General features: G+C 53.5%; 1 protein-coding gene across 6 annotated transcripts in view; it reads right to left on the reverse strand.

Annotated features, from left to right (window-relative positions):
• Window positions 1-13,011: 13,011 nt before the first annotated feature.
• Window positions 13,012-19,285, reverse strand: part of MAST2 (microtubule associated serine/threonine kinase 2) — a 178,148-nt gene continuing 171,874 nt past the window's right edge. For all 6 annotated transcript variants that reach the window (XM_010582445.1, XM_010582442.1, XM_010582441.1 and 3 more), the window contains one exon: window positions 13,012-19,146. In XM_010582445.1, coding sequence (XP_010580747.1) covers window positions 17,069-19,146 — 2,078 coding nt within the window. In that variant the 3' untranslated portion in view covers window positions 13,012-17,068. The remainder of the gene's footprint in view (window positions 19,147-19,285) is intronic.

Consider the following 19,285-nt stretch of genomic DNA (forward strand, 5'->3'; position numbering starts at 1 on the left):
CCCGGAGCCCTTTCCCTTCCCCATCCCGGCCAGACCTGAGCCACGGGGCAGAGCCTTGAACTCTCCCTCAACCAGGCAGCCTCCAGCCCTGGCTCCTCACACCCAGCTGGCTCGGCCTCGCTGCAGTGATGAAAACCAGAGCAATCCAGGGGCCTGTTCCCAGAAGAGGGATAAGGATCAGGAAAAGGAGCATTAACTGTCACAGGGCCCCAGGGGTGAGCAAAGGCATGTCCTGGGACAGAGCATCTGGGCAGACCGGGATGCCAGGGGCCAGGATGTGCCCCTCCATCCCATGGGTGCTGCGAGGGTGGCAGATAAACCTCTGCCTGGGCTCCCGTATGGATTCCTGGGAGAGATCCTGGCTTTTCGGGCTGCTGTCGCAGGTCTCTGCCCAGCCGAGGCACTCACTAGCCACAAGCCAGCTTCAAGCAGAACCAGCACTGGAGCATTTCCCAAGCCTTTTCCCTTTCCCCCCAATTCCAAGGGAAGGGGCTGGATGGGCGCACTGGGAGCAAAGCCAGCCCGCCTGCCCCGGGCAGGTGCTGTGCGCGCTCCCGCAGCCGCTCTGCCAAAGGAAACACAAACATCCTACCCAAAGAAAGCACTTTTCATCAGCAACACAGGTTCCCATTTTTGCACAGGGCTGGCCTGTTCTGGGCAGCTTTCCCCACCGCACCGCCGGGCTGAGCAAGAGCCCAGCCGAGCTTTCCGGGCTGGGCTTCGGCCAGAGACGCCCTTCCCCTCCCACGTTAGATCCACCAAAACCAGTTAATGTGACCACATCCAAGATCTGGAGAGGGTTTAATCTGGCCTGATGTGAGACACTTCGGAGTTAAAGGGACTTAGCCCTAGAGTCCTTGTCCTGGGGGTGGGGAGGCAGCTGGGCATGTGGGTCCAGAGGGATGTGGGATCTTGGGGATATGGCACTTGGCGATGTGGGACCTGGGGATGCAGGTAGTTGGGAACGTGGCACTTGGGGACGTGGGTCTGAGGGGATTTGGGACCTTGGGGATGTGACACTCGGGTATGTGAGTCCAGGGGAATGTGAGACATGAGGATTTGAGACCCGGGAGATTTGGGACCTGGAGAATACAGGACCTGGAGGATGTGGGACCCCACTTCTCCTTACTTCTTTCAAGGGGAACTTGGGCCAAACTTGGTCGTCCCCAGCCGTGCAGAGGCGATGAGCCCCCGTACCTAGAAGCAGCTGTTGGAGGGAAATTCCAGTTTCAAGGAGTGGTGTGGCTTATGAAATAGGCCAGCACAACAAAAATAGCTAAAGAAAAAAAAAAAGGAGAGTGTAACTTTGGCCTAAAGTTTGGGAAGATGTGAGGAGAAGACAGGAATCGAGGCGGAAGAGGGGGTGAGCAGGAATGTAAGGGCACTTGGACGCACATCACTCATGGAATAAATAGCTCCGGGTATTTTATACCTGCCCTCAGTGGTGGGCAGGCAGCCGGGGAGGGGAGCAGCAGCGGTTCCGCATCCTGCTCCTCTGCGCCCATCAAAGCGCTGCCGCTTAGTCAGAGCCGGGCTGGTCCCCGCCGGCCCCCGGCACCTGCCCCCGGCACAGCCGGCACGACGGCGGAGCACAGCCACCCCGGCTGCCGGCGGGACCGAAGTGCACAAGGGCAAAAGTGAGGCCGAGGCCCTGGAACAAAGCAGCCTTTCACGGCAGCGGCTTGGCCAAAGAAACCGGGGAATATTTCTGTCCTAGGGCTTCCAAATGGCACCTAGCTTTGATCCCAGGCACGGGGCGGGTTGTTGGGGTTTTTTTCTTTCCTTCTCTGTGTTGCTCTTATTTTTTTCTTCCCGCTTCAAGGCATAATTTTTGTGAGTGTTTATAATTTCTAGAAAAAATTTCTTGCTGCTCCAGGAAGGAAACCTCTTGCTGGGAGCAAGGTGCAGACGATGCACAGCCCCCTCACTCATCACAGCTTTCCCCCGCAGAGCAAGTCTTCAGCTGCCCTTTCTGCTGGGGATTTCGGGTGCAATGCCACAGAGCATGGCTCCCACAGCCCCTCTGAGGACACGGCACCCCTTCTTTGCACCCAAAGGTCCTCCCGAGGGAAAGAAATTCCCCCCCCCGGGGCTCACTGCAGGCACAAGTGTCCATTGCCATAATTTTCAGCTCAGAGGTTGGTTTCTGAACCCATCTGATAAATCCCAGCCTCAGTCAAGGCGGGAAATCAGAACAGCTCCTCAGCTGTGTGCCTTCCTCCCAAACCATGCCCCTTGCAGAGGACCTGGGAGCTCGCACGCTCAGGTGGCCTTTCAGACACCCCAGGTGATGAGGATGAGCATCTTCCTCCCGACCAACCCCCCAAACTTGCTGCATTTCCAACCAGTTTTTCTGTCACGGGTCTAAAATCCGCTCCCCCACCCCAAACATGGACGGAGGGGACAGGCTCCCCACCCCAGCTGAAGCCGTGCCCAGCCCCGGGCTCTCCCCTCCTGCAGCACAGGGGATGGTCCCCACGAGCCCGTACACCCACACTGCGTGGGGTGCACGTGACACCCTGGCAGGGCAGGCAGGCCAAGCTTCCCCTGCCCACATCCCAAATATTTTTAGGCAGCAGGAAACGCGCCTTCACTGCCTCCAGCCTCTGGCGCAGGGATGGGAGGAGACGTGGAGAAATGGAGTCAGCCCTGCGAGGCTACCGCTCCCCTGTGAGCCTGCGGCCAAGGGAATAAAACCACCCTCCTCCTCTTCCTCCTCCTCCTCCTACTCCTCCTGGCCCTGCTAGCCGCCTTCTGACGGATGTTGCCTTTGGATGGGACCCTCTTGCAGCCCAGCTGCCGAAAAAACACCGCGGCGAGGCCCGTGCACCCGCGGGCCATCTGGAATCCATCGCCGGCTGCTCACAGGGATGCTGGCCAAACCCCGGCCCTGCCCGCCGCCGGCAGTGCTTTGCTTTTCGGGGGAGCACCTGCATGTGCAAAATGGTCTCCCCCTCCTCCCCAGCACCCGCGTCCAGCTGGAGCCCCCCGCTATGCCACGCTGCCCCACCACCACGACAGTGCGAGTGGGATGAGGGAACCCCAAACAGCAGCAGCCCAGGCCAGCCCCATGCTGGGGGAATGGTGCTTTTTCCCCCTGGAGGGATGGGCTGGTGCCTCCAAAGCACAGGATGCAGAGGATGCTCCTTGCCAGCTCGCCGGGAGGAGCAGCGGGTATTCCCTGGGTAGAAATACTCCGCTGTCCCTCGAGCTGGTTGATGCTGTGGATCCCGGCCGTGCCGAGGGCCAGCCGCAGCTCCAAGAGTCTGGAGCAGCCCTGATGTGCTGGAGCAGGGATGGGCTCTGGGATGGGGTTCCAGGCACCCCAGGGCATTTTCCAGCTCTGCCACTGCACCCCCGAGCACCCTTAGGCATATCCCTGCAGCCCTCCCCTCTTCTGACCCATGAGCCTCGACAATATTTGAGGCTCATCCCCCTCTCCTTGAGCAGCAAATGCCCCATCCAGCAAACAGACCCCAAAGGAGCATCATCTCCCTGTACCCACGGGTGCAGTGCCTGCCCAAAAAGTCCCCGGTGTTCATCCCTGGGGCTGTCTACAGCCTCTGTCAGGGCAAGCTGCCCCTGGAGTTTTGCCAACACCTGGCCAGAGCATCCCTGGAGTGCTGGGGCAGTTCTGGCAGACACCCAGCTCTGCTCCCCAGGGAGCAAGAATTGGGGCAGGATGGGCCGGATTGCTCTGAATTTGGGGTGTGCCTGCAAATGCATGTGCACGTTCTCCCCTCAAGCAAGATGACCCTGGCAGGCAGTCAGAAAAAGGAGTGCCAGCCCAACTCCGGCTGCAATCTCACACCAGCTCAAGCTGCCAAACCCCAAAGACCCCAAAAAATTCACACTTGGTCTCCCAATCCACTCAATATCACTCCTGTCCCACTGCCAGCACCAGCCCCTCTAGCACAAGGATGAAAAATCAGGGCTGAAATGTGTGCATCCCACAAAGAGGAGGGGTTTTCCCAGGTGCTAGATGGGGATTTTCATAAAAACAGAAAGCCTCATGCCACTGGCTGCACCGGCAGCTGGCCTGACTCTGGTGGCTGGGGATTTTCCTGGGGAAGAGGAAAAGTGGGGCCTCCATCCAGCTGCAAAACAACTGGGTGGGCTGCCCTGATCTGGCAGCACGGTGCAGGCAGGGCAGGGGCTCGGCTTCTCCGTGGCGCTGGTCCACCACCATTTCCTTGCATTTAAAGGCTTACGTCCCAAAGCGAAGTTTTCCTTCCCGTGGCAGCAGCCGCGGCCCCACGGCTTTCTGCTGGATGGCGTCGCATCCGGCTGAAGGCTTGGGAAAGAGGCGAGGGGGGGGGGAACTCCTCTTGGCCCAAAGCATTTCATGGCTAAAGCAACAGGGAAAGACAGCGCATGGAAATGCAGCGGCTGGGGGGACATGGGGCGGGGCACAAGGGGGGTCCTGCTCTCCTCCTCATCCTCTTAATAGCCTCATCTTTTTAATAGAGAAACAGGGAAAGCGGGCAGTGTCGGGGAGCAGCGTGGCCCCCCCTCCCTAGATGAGCATCCCCTCCACCACGGGAACATGCATCCCCAAGCAGCCCCGTGGGCAAACCCAATGGCACTGGCAGGGTTAAGGAACACCCTAATTAATGACAGCTCCAAAATTAACAACTGGCTCCAGCATCCGCATCAACTTCTATAATGACGGGTGAGGGCAGGAGGGAGGAAACAGGAGCCCATTTGCCTTTAAAATCACTGGTGAGCAGTCAAGCAGGGAAGAAGCCCGGGGTGGCACAGCAGCAAATCTGAGGCTGGAAACCATTAAAAGCCCGTTTTAATCTTCTTCTTTTCAACTCTGGCAAAGCAGCCGTGGTCAGAGGACAAGAGGATGGGGAAAGGGAGGAAATGGGCTTTTAATGCTGCCCTGTTTGCAGAAGGTGCTCGCGTTCTGCTCCGGTCTGTTTTTCTTGGGGACTGATTGAAACCATTCAAACATCCTCAGCAGAGCCAGGAGTGCAGTGAGCAGGAGTCAGGGCCAGGGAGCACCGGCCCCGGCGAGGTCCTGCTTCAGGTGTTTGCCTGTAAAGCCAAAAATCGCAGCCGAGGATCAGGGAAAGGTGCTGTCCTGGCACCGGAGCTGGGAGGGAGCAGGATTGGGCGGTGGAAGAGCACAGGATGAAGCCCCAGCAGCAGCTCAGCTCTGGGCTTGCACCAGGACAACACTTCATGTGGATGGCAATCCCTGGAAGCTGCCTCCTCCCAAGTATGCCACTCTTGCAATTTTGTTTTTCATGACCTCCTGCAATATCCACCTTTTCAGGGCCCTGGATCCATCCTTTCCCCTTCCCTGTTGGAAGCAAAGGCAGAGCCCGAGGCCCTGCTCCATCCTCCAGCTCTGCTCCCTGCAAAGCTGCTTCTCTCCTTCTTTCTCTCCCCCATCAGCAATTGCGAAGGGCTGGGGCTGAGGCAGCCCTTCCTCAAAGCCACCCCAGGCACTTTGGAGAGACCCTGGGATCAGCACAACCTTTTCAGCAGCTGCCACCCACGAGCTGCACCCAAAACCATGGGAGGGTGCAATGCAGAAGCAGCAGAGGCTGGAGGGCAGCATCATAGCCCTGGGGGCTGCTCTTCAAGCAAAAGGCATCTGAGCAGGAGCAGGCACTGGTTCCCAGTTCGGCGGGTGGCACAGAACTAGGATGAGGGCCGGCTGCAGTACCTGGCTCCCAGGAAGGGTTGGGGATTTGCAGCCAGCAGCATCCCTGGGCTCATTTTGATTCTTTCCCCTCCTGCCCAGGAAAATCCAAACACCACAATTTCTCACCACCCAGGGTTTTCCCATGGAGGCAAGTGGGGGAAAGGACTACATGAAATTTTATATTCTGGCTGGAAAATTTTCTGCTTGACAAAGTGGTTCCTGCAGAGCTGCACAGCCACCCCTGCGTTGTCCGGTCTCAGCCCAGCACCACCACGGGCGATGGAGCCCCTTCCCATGGGGCAAACCCCAGGACAGCACTCTGGGTGCTATGCATCCCACCAAAAGCCCCGGCAAAGATCTGCAGCAGATGTGGGGCTGCACCCCACCACAGTGCAGCTCCCTTCCCCAACCAGTCCAGCAGCCCCAGGGAAGCATTCCACGTCTGGCAGAGCGAGGAGGTCCAGGGCACAGCACCCCGCCGGGACTGCACTGCTATGGGGAAACTGAGGCAGGGAGCGGGGGAAGATGTGCAAACCCCCTGCATTACACCTGGGGTGTCAGGATCTGGCCCCAGAGAGGCCACGAGCTCAGAAGCTGAGCGGGGAGACAGATGCTGTAGAAAAGAGCCAGCTTAGAGGGTTAGCTGCTGGCTCTGTCCCAGGGACTTGGCTCAAGCTGGGAGATTAAAGGCAGCGAGCCGGGCTTGTTTAACGGGGAATGCAACCTTCTGCTGCTGGTGACCTGGGAGGGCAGCACCTTTCCCAGAGACCTTCTCCTCCAGGATTAAAAGGGGTTGCCAGAGCAAAGCCCAGACTTATTCCCAGCCTGGCGAGACCTGTGTCCTTGCTGACAGCAGCAGTGGTGGCTTGGTCATATACTTTGAAGAATCCCAAGGGAAAACCCTCCAGGATGCTGCCCCCACACTGTGCTGCTTGCGGAGCTTCCCAGGACCCAGCTTTGGGGGGAATCCGGCCTTTTATTAAAGGGGAAGAGCTGGCTGCTGACAAGAGAGGAGTTTGCAGCCACCGGGCCCACAGGTTTAGCCCATCCTCCCCTGCATCCCTCCCTGCTGGCACTCAGTTGTCTTGCAAAGGGGCAAACCAGAAATATATATATTTATCTATATATGTTAGAAGTGCAAAAGGATGCTAAAACCAGCAGCCAGAGCCATGGTGCAAGTCAGGCTTTCACCAAACTGCCCCACCGAAGGACTGCAGAGTCCAATGGAGCTGCGATGGGTTAAATATTGCCTGACCCACTGCCCCAGGGAGACCCAGGGATGCTCCTGGGTGAAACCTGGGGGAGCAGGATGCTCTCCCAGCCCAACCCCATTGAGTTCAATGACAGCCTCGTACCTAAGAGCTCCCTGGGCAGCGGCGTGGGAGAGCATCCCACTGCCGGAGAAGTTCCCAGCCGGCCTTCCCAGACAGCCCTGGCCCGAGGAAACCACAGGTATTTCAGACCAGAGAGGGGAAGGGCAGGAGGGAACGAGTTGCGCAGGAAAATGTAGCAGCTTGTGGGTGCTCCTGTCCCAGGGCATCACCGTCCCTGGCACGCAGCACCCACGTCACCCATCTTGCACGTCTCAGGACCAGGAGGACCCATGCTCCCCCCCGTCACCGCTGACCCCCTCCGCGCCAATTTAACCCGCACGTCACGCAGCCCTCCCACGCCACGGCCATCCCCGGCAGCCCGCTGTCACGCCGAGGCCCCAGTTAGGGCCAGTCCAAATAAGCCAGTCGGCGGCGAGGATGCTCCCGTGGCCAGAGCTCAGGGGAGGCTGTTCGGGGGAGCCCTCTGATGCGGGCGCAGCTTAGTGGGATTAGTGGGCAGATGGACGTGACTGCGAGGCAGTCGCCTGGTGCTAATTAAAGAAGGGATATATTTAGGCACCCGGTTATCCCCTGCATTTCACTTATTTTTAGCTCCCAGGCTGCCAAGCTGGGGTGGCACATGGGGAAGGGCACGGCTGCGGGGCAGGATGGAGCCATCCCCAGCCGGTGCTCCCCACCAAAGGCTGGAGGGGCAGGGGGAGACCGTGGTCCCAGGTCCTGGCTGGTGCTGAGCCCCCATGGGAAGGAAACCTCTGTCCTCACTGGCTGCAAAGGGAAGCACTTTTTTTCCTGGAAAGGCAGGAAAATGGGTTTCTGGGAGCATAATAGGAGCATCCCTGCCCTGGATCCATCCACGAGCCTTTGCCACCACCCTGACCCCCATATCCAGGGTTGAAAACAGCCTTTTTGGCATCACCCAGCACAAAGCGCTGCTGTGTCCAGGGCAGAGGCAGCTCCCCTGTCCTTGGAGACCCATCCCTCCGTGGTGGCACTGGCCTGGCAGCAATGCCACCGGTCCCCATCCCATCCCTCGTTCCCCCGTTGCCCCTCGGCACAGCAGGATCGTGTCCCTGGCACATGGCTGAGCCCCCGTCCCGATGGGCCATCATCAGGTGTGGAGCTGGACTTCCTTGGGTTTTAAATACACTGACAAGAGTGGAGAAACAGCAGCTAGGACAGAGCCCAACATCCCCCAGCCCTTGTGCCATCCTGGGCCAGAACAGCCAGTTAGTCCTATTTGTTCCCCCTTTAGCTACATTCCTGCAAGTGCTCTGGGGTTTGATATTTTGGGGTTTGGGGTTTTTTTCCCCTTTCCAGTGTGAATTATTGATCAGGTGGCTGCTAAGCTTATCCCCCCCTCCATGCCTCCTGGCTGTTGTGCTTCCCTGCTGGAGCAGAGGGTGGGGTAGGGAAGTAAATCAAAATAACAGGCTAATTAATGACCCAGAGAGTTGAAACCCAGCCGAAAGCTGAGCTGCTCCCGCTGGCCCGGGAGCAGGCTTCCCAGCAGCTGGGAAGTTTTGCAGGAGGGTGTTTTTGGGGCAGGGCAGGACCGCTGCCTGCAGCAGGTCTTACCTCCCGAGCCAAGGCGCAAACAAGATTTCCCCTGGTCCCCTCCGGACTGCTGGCTTTGCTCTGTTTATTTGTATTTCCCCCATGTGAGCAGAAAACACAGCAGCTTGTCCCCAGCTGTGCGGGTTGCTCAGGCCCGGCTGTAAGTACAAGGCAGGATCCAGCACTAACACAAAATAAAGAGGTGATGATGAGTGAGCATCTTCCTCTCCAAAGAGCTGCTGTGCGGGGTGATGCCAGCCCAGGTCCCGTAAGGTCCCAGCCCCAGCCCCCCAGGGTCAGCCCTGGATGAAGCATTCCCCACCATGAGCCAAGCTCAAGGACTAATACGTCCCTGTGTTCCCAGGGCTCATCACCAGCTCCAAGCCCCAATGCTGCCACGGCATTCCTGGCCACCTCGGAGCCGAGTAGCATCCAGGGGTGGCCAAATTCCTCCTTAGGTAGCCCATCAGGTAAAGCCTCTCCCAGAGCAGTGAGGCTGGGCAGGTCAGACTATCACTCAATAAATTTTAGCTGGAAAAAAAACCCCAATTTGTTTATTTATTTAAATCCCGTGACTTCAGGAGCAGGTGCCCTGCACCCTTGAGCCTGAGGAGAGCGGCCAGGGCCATGCGGGGCAATGGGCTGCCATCACCTCGGCTGCGGCCTGCCCCGGTTCCCTGCTGCCCATCAGAATTAGCCAGCCCGTTTGAGCGGGTTTACGATAATCATCAAATAACTCGTTCATTGACAGCATGTCAGGCTGAGAATACCGACTGAGCCCTCGTTTGCTGATTGCTAATTAGCTTAACATTCCTAATCCCTCATTAGCGACTATGAAGTAAGCTCTGAAATATGAGGTCAGCCCTAATCAGCGTTTAAAATATAAAGCCCACTGGCACGTGATGGAGGTGGGAGAGAGGGGGTGGCTGCAGGCCAGCGCTGAGGGCTTCCATGCTCAGGGGGAATGAGGCCATGCAGGGCAGAGCCAGACATAAAGGGTTAAACCCTGTGGGGCCACGGATGTCTGCACGTTGTCCCAAATCTCAGCCCCCCGCACTTGGTGCACGTCCCAGCTCCACGTTGGCTACAGATGTTGGCATTTGGGATGAGATGGCACATGAGATGCCCCAGGTCTCTTCCTGAGTCCCATTCCTTGCTGTACCCGGCTGGATGTCACCCCCGGGAGCTCGCAGCATCCCTCTGCCACACTGAAACCTCTCGCTTTGCCCCCTGCAACCTGGCTTTCCCGGCTGGAAAGCCCCAGATGGGCCATCCCACTGAAGGGGACCCTGGTGTTCCCGAGGACGGGCAGCAAGAGGGATGGAAGAGCAATCAGTTGCAGTAAGTACCCTCAGCAATGAGCACCACATCCCGGCGCTGGGGGTCTCCAAAGGGGAGGGAGGCGATGGGTTTTAGGGTGGGTTTTAACCCTGGTGAGCTGAACGTGTCCAAGCAGGGATGACAAGTCCCAGGGTGACACATGTGACATCCCTGGGACAAATTCCAGGCAAAAGGACCTGCAGGTGAGGCTGACCTGGCCCTGGTCCCCACTGCATTGGAGGGATTGTGGCCCACTGGCTACAGGGGACGCTGCCACGCGCCGGCCCCATGTTCCCACCGCCGTCCCCACCGGCTGTCCCCCGGCCCCGCGGGGTTTGGGCAGGGGCCCTGTGCCGCGTAGCCGTGGTTTGGTCCTGCTGCCCTGCCTCAACCCTGCCTGCCGAAGCCGCCTGCCTGCAGAGTCCGTGGAGGTGCCAATCCCCCGCACAAATCCCCAAAGCCTCTTTCTGCTCCTGGATCTTGTTGTGCCATTTCTTGGGGGGCAGATGGGCAGCACCCCGCCACTTGCACCCTACACCCAAGGGTGGCTACAACCCCCTCGGTGTGTCCCCCTATTCCGTGGGCTGCTGCTGCCTTTCGGCACTGGGGGCAAACCAGCCCCAGCGCTCTAAACCTGCAGGGTCTGGGGGCCTGGAGCTGCTGCCGTGTCTGTCAGGGGCAGACCCAGAGGTCCCAGCAGCGGCTTCGAGGGGATGGAGACAGCCCCACAGCTGCAGGACATGGGTGGGCGCCAACCCCACCGTGCCAGGCAAGGCCAGAGGAGCAAAGTCCCCAGGAAGGGGCAGAGGAGCATTGCCCTGAGAGCCTGGTTCTGCCAGTAAAGCCCCAGTTTTGCACACCAAGGCAGAATAAACTCATCCTCTCACACTGCTCACAGGTATTATTGCACATCACCTGCCCAGTAACAGCTTTCCAGCTCCAGCCTCTCTCTAAACCAAGGTGGGAACTGGCACTTTGCAACCTGGTTCCCCTCTTAGCTGCACCCAGCGTCTGGGCTGGGGTCTGAAATCACACGTATCGCTCTTCTGGCAGCCTGGCTGTAGGGAAACAGCCTGGGCCAGTCTAGTCTCACCTAAATCCTTGTGAAATCAAAGCTCACAGGAGCATCATGCAGTTCACCGGGATAGCACAATCCCTCCAGCCCTGGGGACGTGCCCCTCGCTCAGCCCGACCCTGAAGGATGCTGCTGCAAAATCTCCCCTGGGGCGACCCTTTCCCCCTGGCAAGCACAGCCCCCCAGCTCCCAAGGCAGCCCAGCACTCCCGCACCACACACCATTTATTATTAATATTATTAAAAGGCCCCCAAAAAGGAGGAAAAGGCTTGCAGATGTGACAAGCCCCCCTGGCTCGCAGGGCACAGCAAGCACCGTTGCTGCTGACGCCAGATTTTGATGGGGCAACGCGTTGCCATTTGGTGCATCCAACAGCAATTCCAGCTGTGGTTTCCATTGAGGGCAGGCTGTCAACAGTGGGGGGGCCAAACGCCCATGCGGATTGCTTTGGCTTTCCCCCTAATTCCCCTCTTTGAAATTCCAGGTAAACTGCAGGCAGCCTGGCTGCTGGCTGCGGGACTTCGACCAGGGTCTTGCTCACACCCTCCGATCCTGGGGGAAGGAGTCAAATCTCGGTATCAGCATCAGCGAGCAGGCGCCGAAGCACGCTGAGCTACCCACGTGCGTGCCGTCATTTAGGAGGAAAATGGCCCTTATTTGTTGCAGCTTAATCCTCTGGAAGAATAAACTGCTGTGGACTAAGAGCAATTTATTTCTGACTGGGAGAACCTCTACAGGAGGGCTGTGGACTTTAAACTTAACCCTAATTAAACTCCAGCTAGTAAGTCCTAAAAAAGGAGAAAAACTGGATGTTCCCATGAAGATGTAATTGGAAAAGCTCTTGTTGCCACACCTCGGCTCGTCCCCAAGGACCAGGACCAAAGCGATGCTCCTGCCCCAGCCCCAGCCCCCCGTGTCGATGGCGGGTGATGCTCTGGACTGGGGCCGCAGGGCATGGCCAGCCCTCGCTCTGCGCCAGGTCCCTGCACAGAGCCGACAGCGGCTGCAGGAGCCGCGAGCCTTGCCGTGCCAGAGAAAGGCCATTTAGTTCAACGCCGCAGGAGATGTTAAAAGCGTCCTTTCGCTGCGCGCTCTGCGCTCCCATCCCTCTGAGCCCTGCTGTCCCTCTCCGCGTGGGCAGGAGTATCACTCTTTTATGAACCGACGTCAGCAATGACGAACAGTGGCGCGGCGAGAGGCTGCCGGCAGAGGCACTGCAAATCTCCCGTGGACGGAGCTGTGCTTCGCCCCCAATTTCTGCTCGGCAGCTTCTCTAGAGCACGGAGACACAGGATATTTTGAGCATCCTCAGCAGCAGCGAACAAGGCCGAGTCCAATCCCCCCAGACACGAGCGTCTCCCCAGCTCTTAGTTTCCAAGGACAGCAATAAGCCTTTGAAGGCTTTTCCGTGGAGAAGAGTGCACACCTGCAAATGTTAAAAGCAAAGGGCTGTTTCTGGAAAGGTTTTGGGTGGTATATTATCAAGTCAGCCTAAATAACTGGGTGCAAAAGGGGGCTACGCAGCTCCTTCTGCCTCGTGCCATTTGGTTAATCCAAGCCAGTGCCGTACCTGTGCCACTGGCAGCCGCTGCCCTTTGGATTTTATTGTGCCCACAATTCATACACCCATCAGCTATTGCGTTCAATTGTGGTCAGTCACATCCTCTCCTTGTCTTGCTGGTTTCTTCTGTTGCTCAGCTAAGTTTCACGTCTCGTATGTTTTTACCCCTTTAGTAAGGACTGACCACTAGGACCCTGCATTAGCAGGGACACGGGACACTATATACTTAAGGGGCTCTCCGTGGAGGATGGTAAATTCTGGGCTTGAGTTTCGAGAGTGGAAAGCTTTGGCTTATCCATACCTCTGGACCGTGGAGCACAAAATCCCAAATAGCCTGGCAGATTTACTCCTCCGATACCCAGACACTCTGCAGGCTATTTTCTGCCCCACCAAGCAGGCAGTTGAGCCAGCGGGTTGAAGGCACAGCCACCCCCGGTGCTGCGGGGAGAGTAAGGGGAGACTGAACAAGAGACACACACGAGTTTAAATTTATTAAAAAAAAAAAAAAAAAAAAAAAAAATTTATTTATTTTGGAGGAGGATTTGAACATCGACATGCAGGTACAACATGAATAAAAATTATTGCACCGCTATTATGTGGCAATTGTTCAAGTTTCTAAAAACACAGAAATTCCACACTTTCTCTTATCTAGCTAAGTGCTGAGTGACACAGCTTGGCAGAGCCCAGCTCAGGAGGTGCTCTCACAGCCACCTGGATATGATAATCGAACACAACGTAAACACACACTTCTGTCAAATCTTCTACTAGAAGTACAGAGTTATCCTTCACATCCAGTAAGAGAAAACCAGAGAAAGACTTTATCCTCCCCTCTTCGGAAGAAAAAAAAAATATTAAAATACTCCAAATCACACCTTAATGCAAGTGTGGCAACCAAAACCACTGGTCACTCCTACTGCTTCCCCAGCAAGCGCTCTTTAGTATATTAGCAGCCAAAGGCCTCTGACATTGGGACCCGGGAGTGGCCATCACAATGCTAAAGTCTAATATTTACAATAAATATCATCCATTTCTCTTAGTTTGCAACAGTAAGAGACAAAGGGAAAAGTAACACTGAAATGAGGCATGGGGCAGGAATGCGCCGGCTGGATGCAGAAGCAGAGAGGAGCTGCAGAGGCTGGAACCAGCTTTGATGCCGTCATCCCAACATGGATGAGGAGCAGGAGACACATCCAAGCCGACAGAAGGAAAAAGGGAAACGAAGCAGGAAAGCAGCGTATTTGGATGGTTATGTGCACAGCTCATTCACCAAACACGCAGCACATGCACGCAACTTCTACCTCCCGCCTGTCTGACTCGGGGTTATCTATAGAGGCCAAGTTCTTGGCTTGCTGAATGCTTCACTCAGATACTGCGGGTCTGATCCTGCCGGGGGGAACACACTCTCGCTCTTCACACACACCTTTTCCAACATCTCGTTCCTCCCCAACATGTTTTGCAAGCTTATTTGAGAAGGTATTTAAGCAATTCTTAGCAGAGCAAGGAATAAGTCTTGCTGTATCTACCCAGTTTATAAAAATTTTATCAAAAAAGTCTCTTTGCCCAAACTTTTTGCTAAGGTGCACCATAAAAATTTGACAGAGGTGGAACCAGGACGATGGGGTACCTGGCACACCAAGGGAAATTGCAAGACTGATGAGGAGCAGGGGATATGGGGCTTCACTAGGATGCTTTCCTGGTAACGCCGTTTGGCTTTGGCTTCCAAAAAACCAGTTTTTTTTTAACTTGCACTGATCACTTTCTGTACCGTAGCTACAAAAGAGGCAACGAGATGCATATCTCACCTCTTCTTTGGCCAATTCAGGCAAAAGCAGCAAAAGCTGTGACATAACAAGGTTTTTCACTCCTCTTTTTATGCGTAAGAAAGGATAACTCTGCAATTCAGCGCTGGAACCACCAGCTGCAAAGGGAGGGAGTCAGCAGCTAATACAGCTGGTACCTTGAGAGGGTCCCATCCCAACCCGCGTGGGATGAGCCAGGTTACCCAGCCCTCTCTCCTAAGAGCAGTAGTTGGTTTTTCTCTTAGGTTTTTTAAATGCAGAGCCCTTCGTGGATGCCCCAGGAGCATGCTCACAGAAGAAGCTGTGTCACCACAAGGAGAAGGAAACGGGGACCTGCCACCCAGGGAACAGCCAGGTCGGACCACGTCCCCATGCAACTCTGGGCTCACTACTTAATTGATACAGAGACTTCCATCTGGCCAAGGTTAGGTGCTCTCAGGAGAGAAGCTTGAGGCTTGTCTTTGTAATTACCACAGACTCAGGATGCTGAATCAATTTTTCACTGTTCCTGTCCATTTTATCATATACTGTACTGCCAGTCAGACCTTGTTTCTCAGCAATTTTTTAGTAAATCAACCCATCAGGGAGAAAACCAGCCAGATAAGTACCAGACCCTGCCAAGTCTGTTCCTTACTTGCTATTGCTCCAAATCAGCACAGAATGATGCTCAACAACAAGAGTGCTTTGAGAGGCTGGAGATACCCAGGACCCTGACAAGGCAGTGGAAATATTGTGGTTTATAATTGCAAACCAAGTGTATACGAGTAGCCTATGAATTCCAGGAAAAAGAGCAAAGAGACAGCACAGCAGGCTCTGCTCTCAATACCGTCACAGCAAGATTTATTAACATGTTATCTGGGAGAGTTGAGGCTTTGGTTAGTGTATTAACAACACCATACATGTTCACACAGACACACGGAGTAAACACTCATTTAAACATGTTTAAAAAAAAGCTCAAACCAAACCAAACCTTGGTCCAGAAATGAAATCCAAGCAGCCAAAAACAAGTATATAATGGGGGGAAACAATGGTTATACAGAAAGAAGTAGGGTGAGATTCCAGAGATTTTTGTGATTTGTGGATTGAGCTGAAATCAAGTTGAAAGAGATGGAGAAAATATATTCCTATATAAAAACATATTTGCATTTAGGGGAAGCAAATCAAAACCAAGTTCAGAAAAAGCCAAGACAATGAAGAAGGCGGCAGTGTAATGAAATCAGACCAACAGAGGCAGGTTTTAGCTTGAAATACTGTTGCACAGTCATTCTGCTTCTAACAGAGTAAGCCAGTGAGCAGGATACTAGACCTTGCGGGTGATGCGCAGGGAGATACACTCAGAGAAGACTAGAATAAAAGCTGAGCACAATCTGGGACAAATGACGGGAGTGTTCATTGAGAGGAACCTTTAATTGGATGAAGAAATGGCTTACAGTGCTATAGGTATCACCACTCGACACATTTATTGGTATATTATTGTTGATCTAATCCTCAGCAAAGAGCACTGTTACCCAGAGTTGGTCACACTTAAAGCAAAGCAATGTCTAAACCTAAGAGCAAAGAGTAATTTTTTAATGGAAAGTGACCTCAGCAGTGGAAATGATCTAGCTATCAAAGCTGAAATCTTAAAATATCACATGTGTTTTGAAGTCTGCTTGCAGCTTGTCCACAGAACTCGAGGAGCCAGAACTCTTCATAGGTTTTTTTTAGTTTTTAAAACGGGCAGATTCAGAAAACTCAGCAAGTTTCCCAAGCCCCAATTCAGAAATGTTAAGGAACACCTTAAAATCCCTACCTATTTAGACCCACCAAGAGAAGGAAAAGTCTCCAAAGGTCATTTATCATTGAGATAACTTTGCCTGAGACACACTGGAGAACACGCGACTACAAATTTCTCTACTTTAAAAATCAACCTACAAGGCGCCCCTCTCCTGGGGTCATTTATTCTGAGGCAGGGCAAGTTATGAATTGAAGCCAGAGAAGGGAAGATAAAACATTGCTACAATTTTAAAAAGAGAGGGAAAAGTTGCCATGTGTCCCATAAAGGATATGTGAAAACAATCCCCAAAAAACAGCTTACGGATTGGAGATCTCTCTTTCTGATAATTCCATTGAAAAATACTTTTAATTGGTTTAAAGAGAAGACAGGGATCGCTCTCTGTCTAACCCCTCCAGCCAAGTCCCTTGCCCCCATATCCTCTAAGGACACGTGCAGGACTGGGAATGCACACGGTGATGAAGAAGCCTTACAAAGAGGGTTTACAGTTCCGGAATTACTTGCGGACAAGAGACTATTTTCTTCTCCTTGTCAAAGGACAGCAGATTGTAAATTCAAAGACAATACTTGAAATTTGTGAATTTCAGTGGCATTTCAAAGAGAAGGTTGAAAAGCAGAGATTTTAAAGTAAGCTGCCTTTTTTGTACTCAGAACTTTGGGGATCTTGAATAAATGCAGGATTAGGGGGAAGAACACGACAGACCCTAAACTCAGGCAACATAAAAGGTCTGGAAGGGAGAAAACTCAACAAACTGTTTCTTAAGTCCTGCTTTAAAGATACCCTGTTCTAAAGAGACCTCAAACGGCAAGCATTACTGTGTACAAAAATAGAATAGCAAGGATGAAAAAACACAAAAAACAGTATGAAAAAAACCCTCCCAAAAATAGATGTACACAAGTTCTATTTTATATTAGTGTATATTACAAAATTCAAACATGCAGTCTCTATTTTGAATGTAGAATGCTCCAGTCCACAGGTACCAGGGATGCTGCTATGTTTTCTTTACAGCACCATCATGTGACAGGGGAAAGTCTTGTATTTTTAACTGATTTCCAACCTCTTTGCTTTTTGCTTGTGCGAGAGTCCCTTCTTTACAGGGCCTCGTGCTGCCATCTGGCAGAGGAGAGGCTCTCAGAGCTGCTTGTCCAAGAGCATGAGACAGCTCTTTTGATGGAGTGATTTTGCAGCTACCTCCCAACACTTCGGACGCTTTAGCACTGCAAAAAGTTGTCTCCTTTTTTGCCACCACAGGACACGTTGCCTCCCAGGGCTTTGCTGAGTTTAACGACTCGGCACAGGATCCGCTCCTTGTGGTCAGAGCGTCTGTGCTAGATAGTTTGGCTTTCTCTTGACATGCTCCTGCTTGTGATGTTTCCTGCCTTTTTTGTTTTGAATCTCTCTCTTCTTTACAGGAGGCACCCAAATGGGGGAAATCCTTTCTCTTTTCCACCTCTCCGGAACCAGACAGACTGAGCTTCAAAGGGCCCAACACGCTCTGAGCTAGCGGCACTAACTGAGACACAGAGAGAGCTCTTTCAATAGCACCGGGGACGAGGAGTGTGGAGGATACAGGACCTGCTGGGCTCGTTTTGCTGGCGGTTGAAGCACTCTCTGCCTGGGATGAACTGGGTTGCTTTTCAGTACTAGGACTTTTTGGGGATATTTCGCTCGTGCTTCCAGGAGACAGAAATGAGGTGCTGTGCTGTTCTGCAGGCTGAAGCGTCTCCTTGTGATCCTTCTCACTGCGATCCGCGGGCCTTACCGAGAGAGGAGTGCTCACGCTTGCCGTGCACCACGAAGAAAGTGCCAGCAGAGGTTTGGAATCCTGTTTTTTCTGACTGCTTTCTGTTAGCAGAGGGTCTTTCAGGTCAAGCTTACCACACGAGGCCCCTGAAAAGTCACCTTCTTCAAGTTCCAGGAGTTTGATAGACGGGCACTGTATATGTTCTGTGCGATCTATTTTTTTTTGAGTACTTGCACTTCTCCCTAGGTCTTTGATTGCTTCAGAAGACTTGTCTTTTGGACCAAAACACTCAAAAGTTTTGTTTTCTGGCAATTTATGTTCCTTTGCAGTTGTTTCTGATCTTAGGAATGGCTTTTCTGAATTAGCTAATTTTTCTGGAGAAGCTTTTGGTAGGACCTCTGATGGGGAAGGGTGCACATCGATTTGCAGTGGCTCTGAAACAGGCTTGGCTTGTTGATTATTTCCCTTCTGCAAATCTTCTGTACCTTTTGGATCTTCAGGTAGAAAGGCATCATCTTCGATACTATCCTTGCTTTCCAATTTAGATGAAAACTTACTATCTTCATTAAAAGAATCTGAGCCTTGGTCTCCACTGTCAGGGGGCTTGTCTAGTCTTCTCCCATCCTGACTATCTTCTGAACCATCATCTGTTTCATCTTCAGAAGAATCTACTTCTCTGATGGCCTCTTGCTTTTGCAGAGACTCCCTCCTCTCCACCCTGTCCTGTCGAATAGCACCCAACTTCCGTGAACCTGGCTTCTGCAACATCCCTTTTTCCGCTAGCCCAAGTTTGCCACCTGTTGTTTCATTTGCAGATTCTTGTAAGCTCTGGAGACTAGGATCCCTCTGTAGCATCTCCTTCTTAAATTCAGAGTGAGAGATATCCAAGCTATGCTTACGTGAGGAAGCCAGCTTCTTCTCAGAAGAGGACAGCGAGGCAGCCAGTTTCTCAGCTGACTGCACTCTCTTTAGCAAAGGAGACCTGGGGGGTTCAGCACTTTTGGGGCGAGAAATCTGTCTCACCAGCGGTGGAGAGGAGTGTAGTTTTACTGGAAAAGACTGAATAATACTGGAGCTGCCAACTGAGTGTCCGGGTAAAGGAGATGGGGAGCGCTGTGGTGATGTGGACTGTGGGGTTGGTGACGGAGTGTGAGCTAGTGGTGACAGCGGGATGTTTCCTGCAGATTTACGCCTCGGAGATCTGTACTGCCTTTGAAGCTTTGGTGCTAGTCCATGCAGAGAGCTGGGTCGGATGTGTCCAGAGCTGGCTGGAGAATTGGGAACACTGGAACTGGGAGAGCTGCTCTGGGAAGAATTGCCGCCAACTTAAAAGAGGGGGGGAAAAAAAAAAAAAAAAGACTAAGAAGAATAATATATATCTGGCCATTAAAACAAGTTATTGAAAATAAGACATGCTAAGTCAAGACAAAACGCCGTGTTACCACAAAGCACTGCAGTAATATT

The sequence above is a fragment of the Haliaeetus leucocephalus genome, unplaced genomic scaffold (genome assembly GCF_000737465.1).
Source record: "Haliaeetus leucocephalus isolate CR32 unplaced genomic scaffold, Haliaeetus_leucocephalus-4.0 Scaffold848, whole genome shotgun sequence".
Taxonomy (NCBI): Eukaryota; Metazoa; Chordata; class Aves; order Accipitriformes; family Accipitridae; genus Haliaeetus; species Haliaeetus leucocephalus.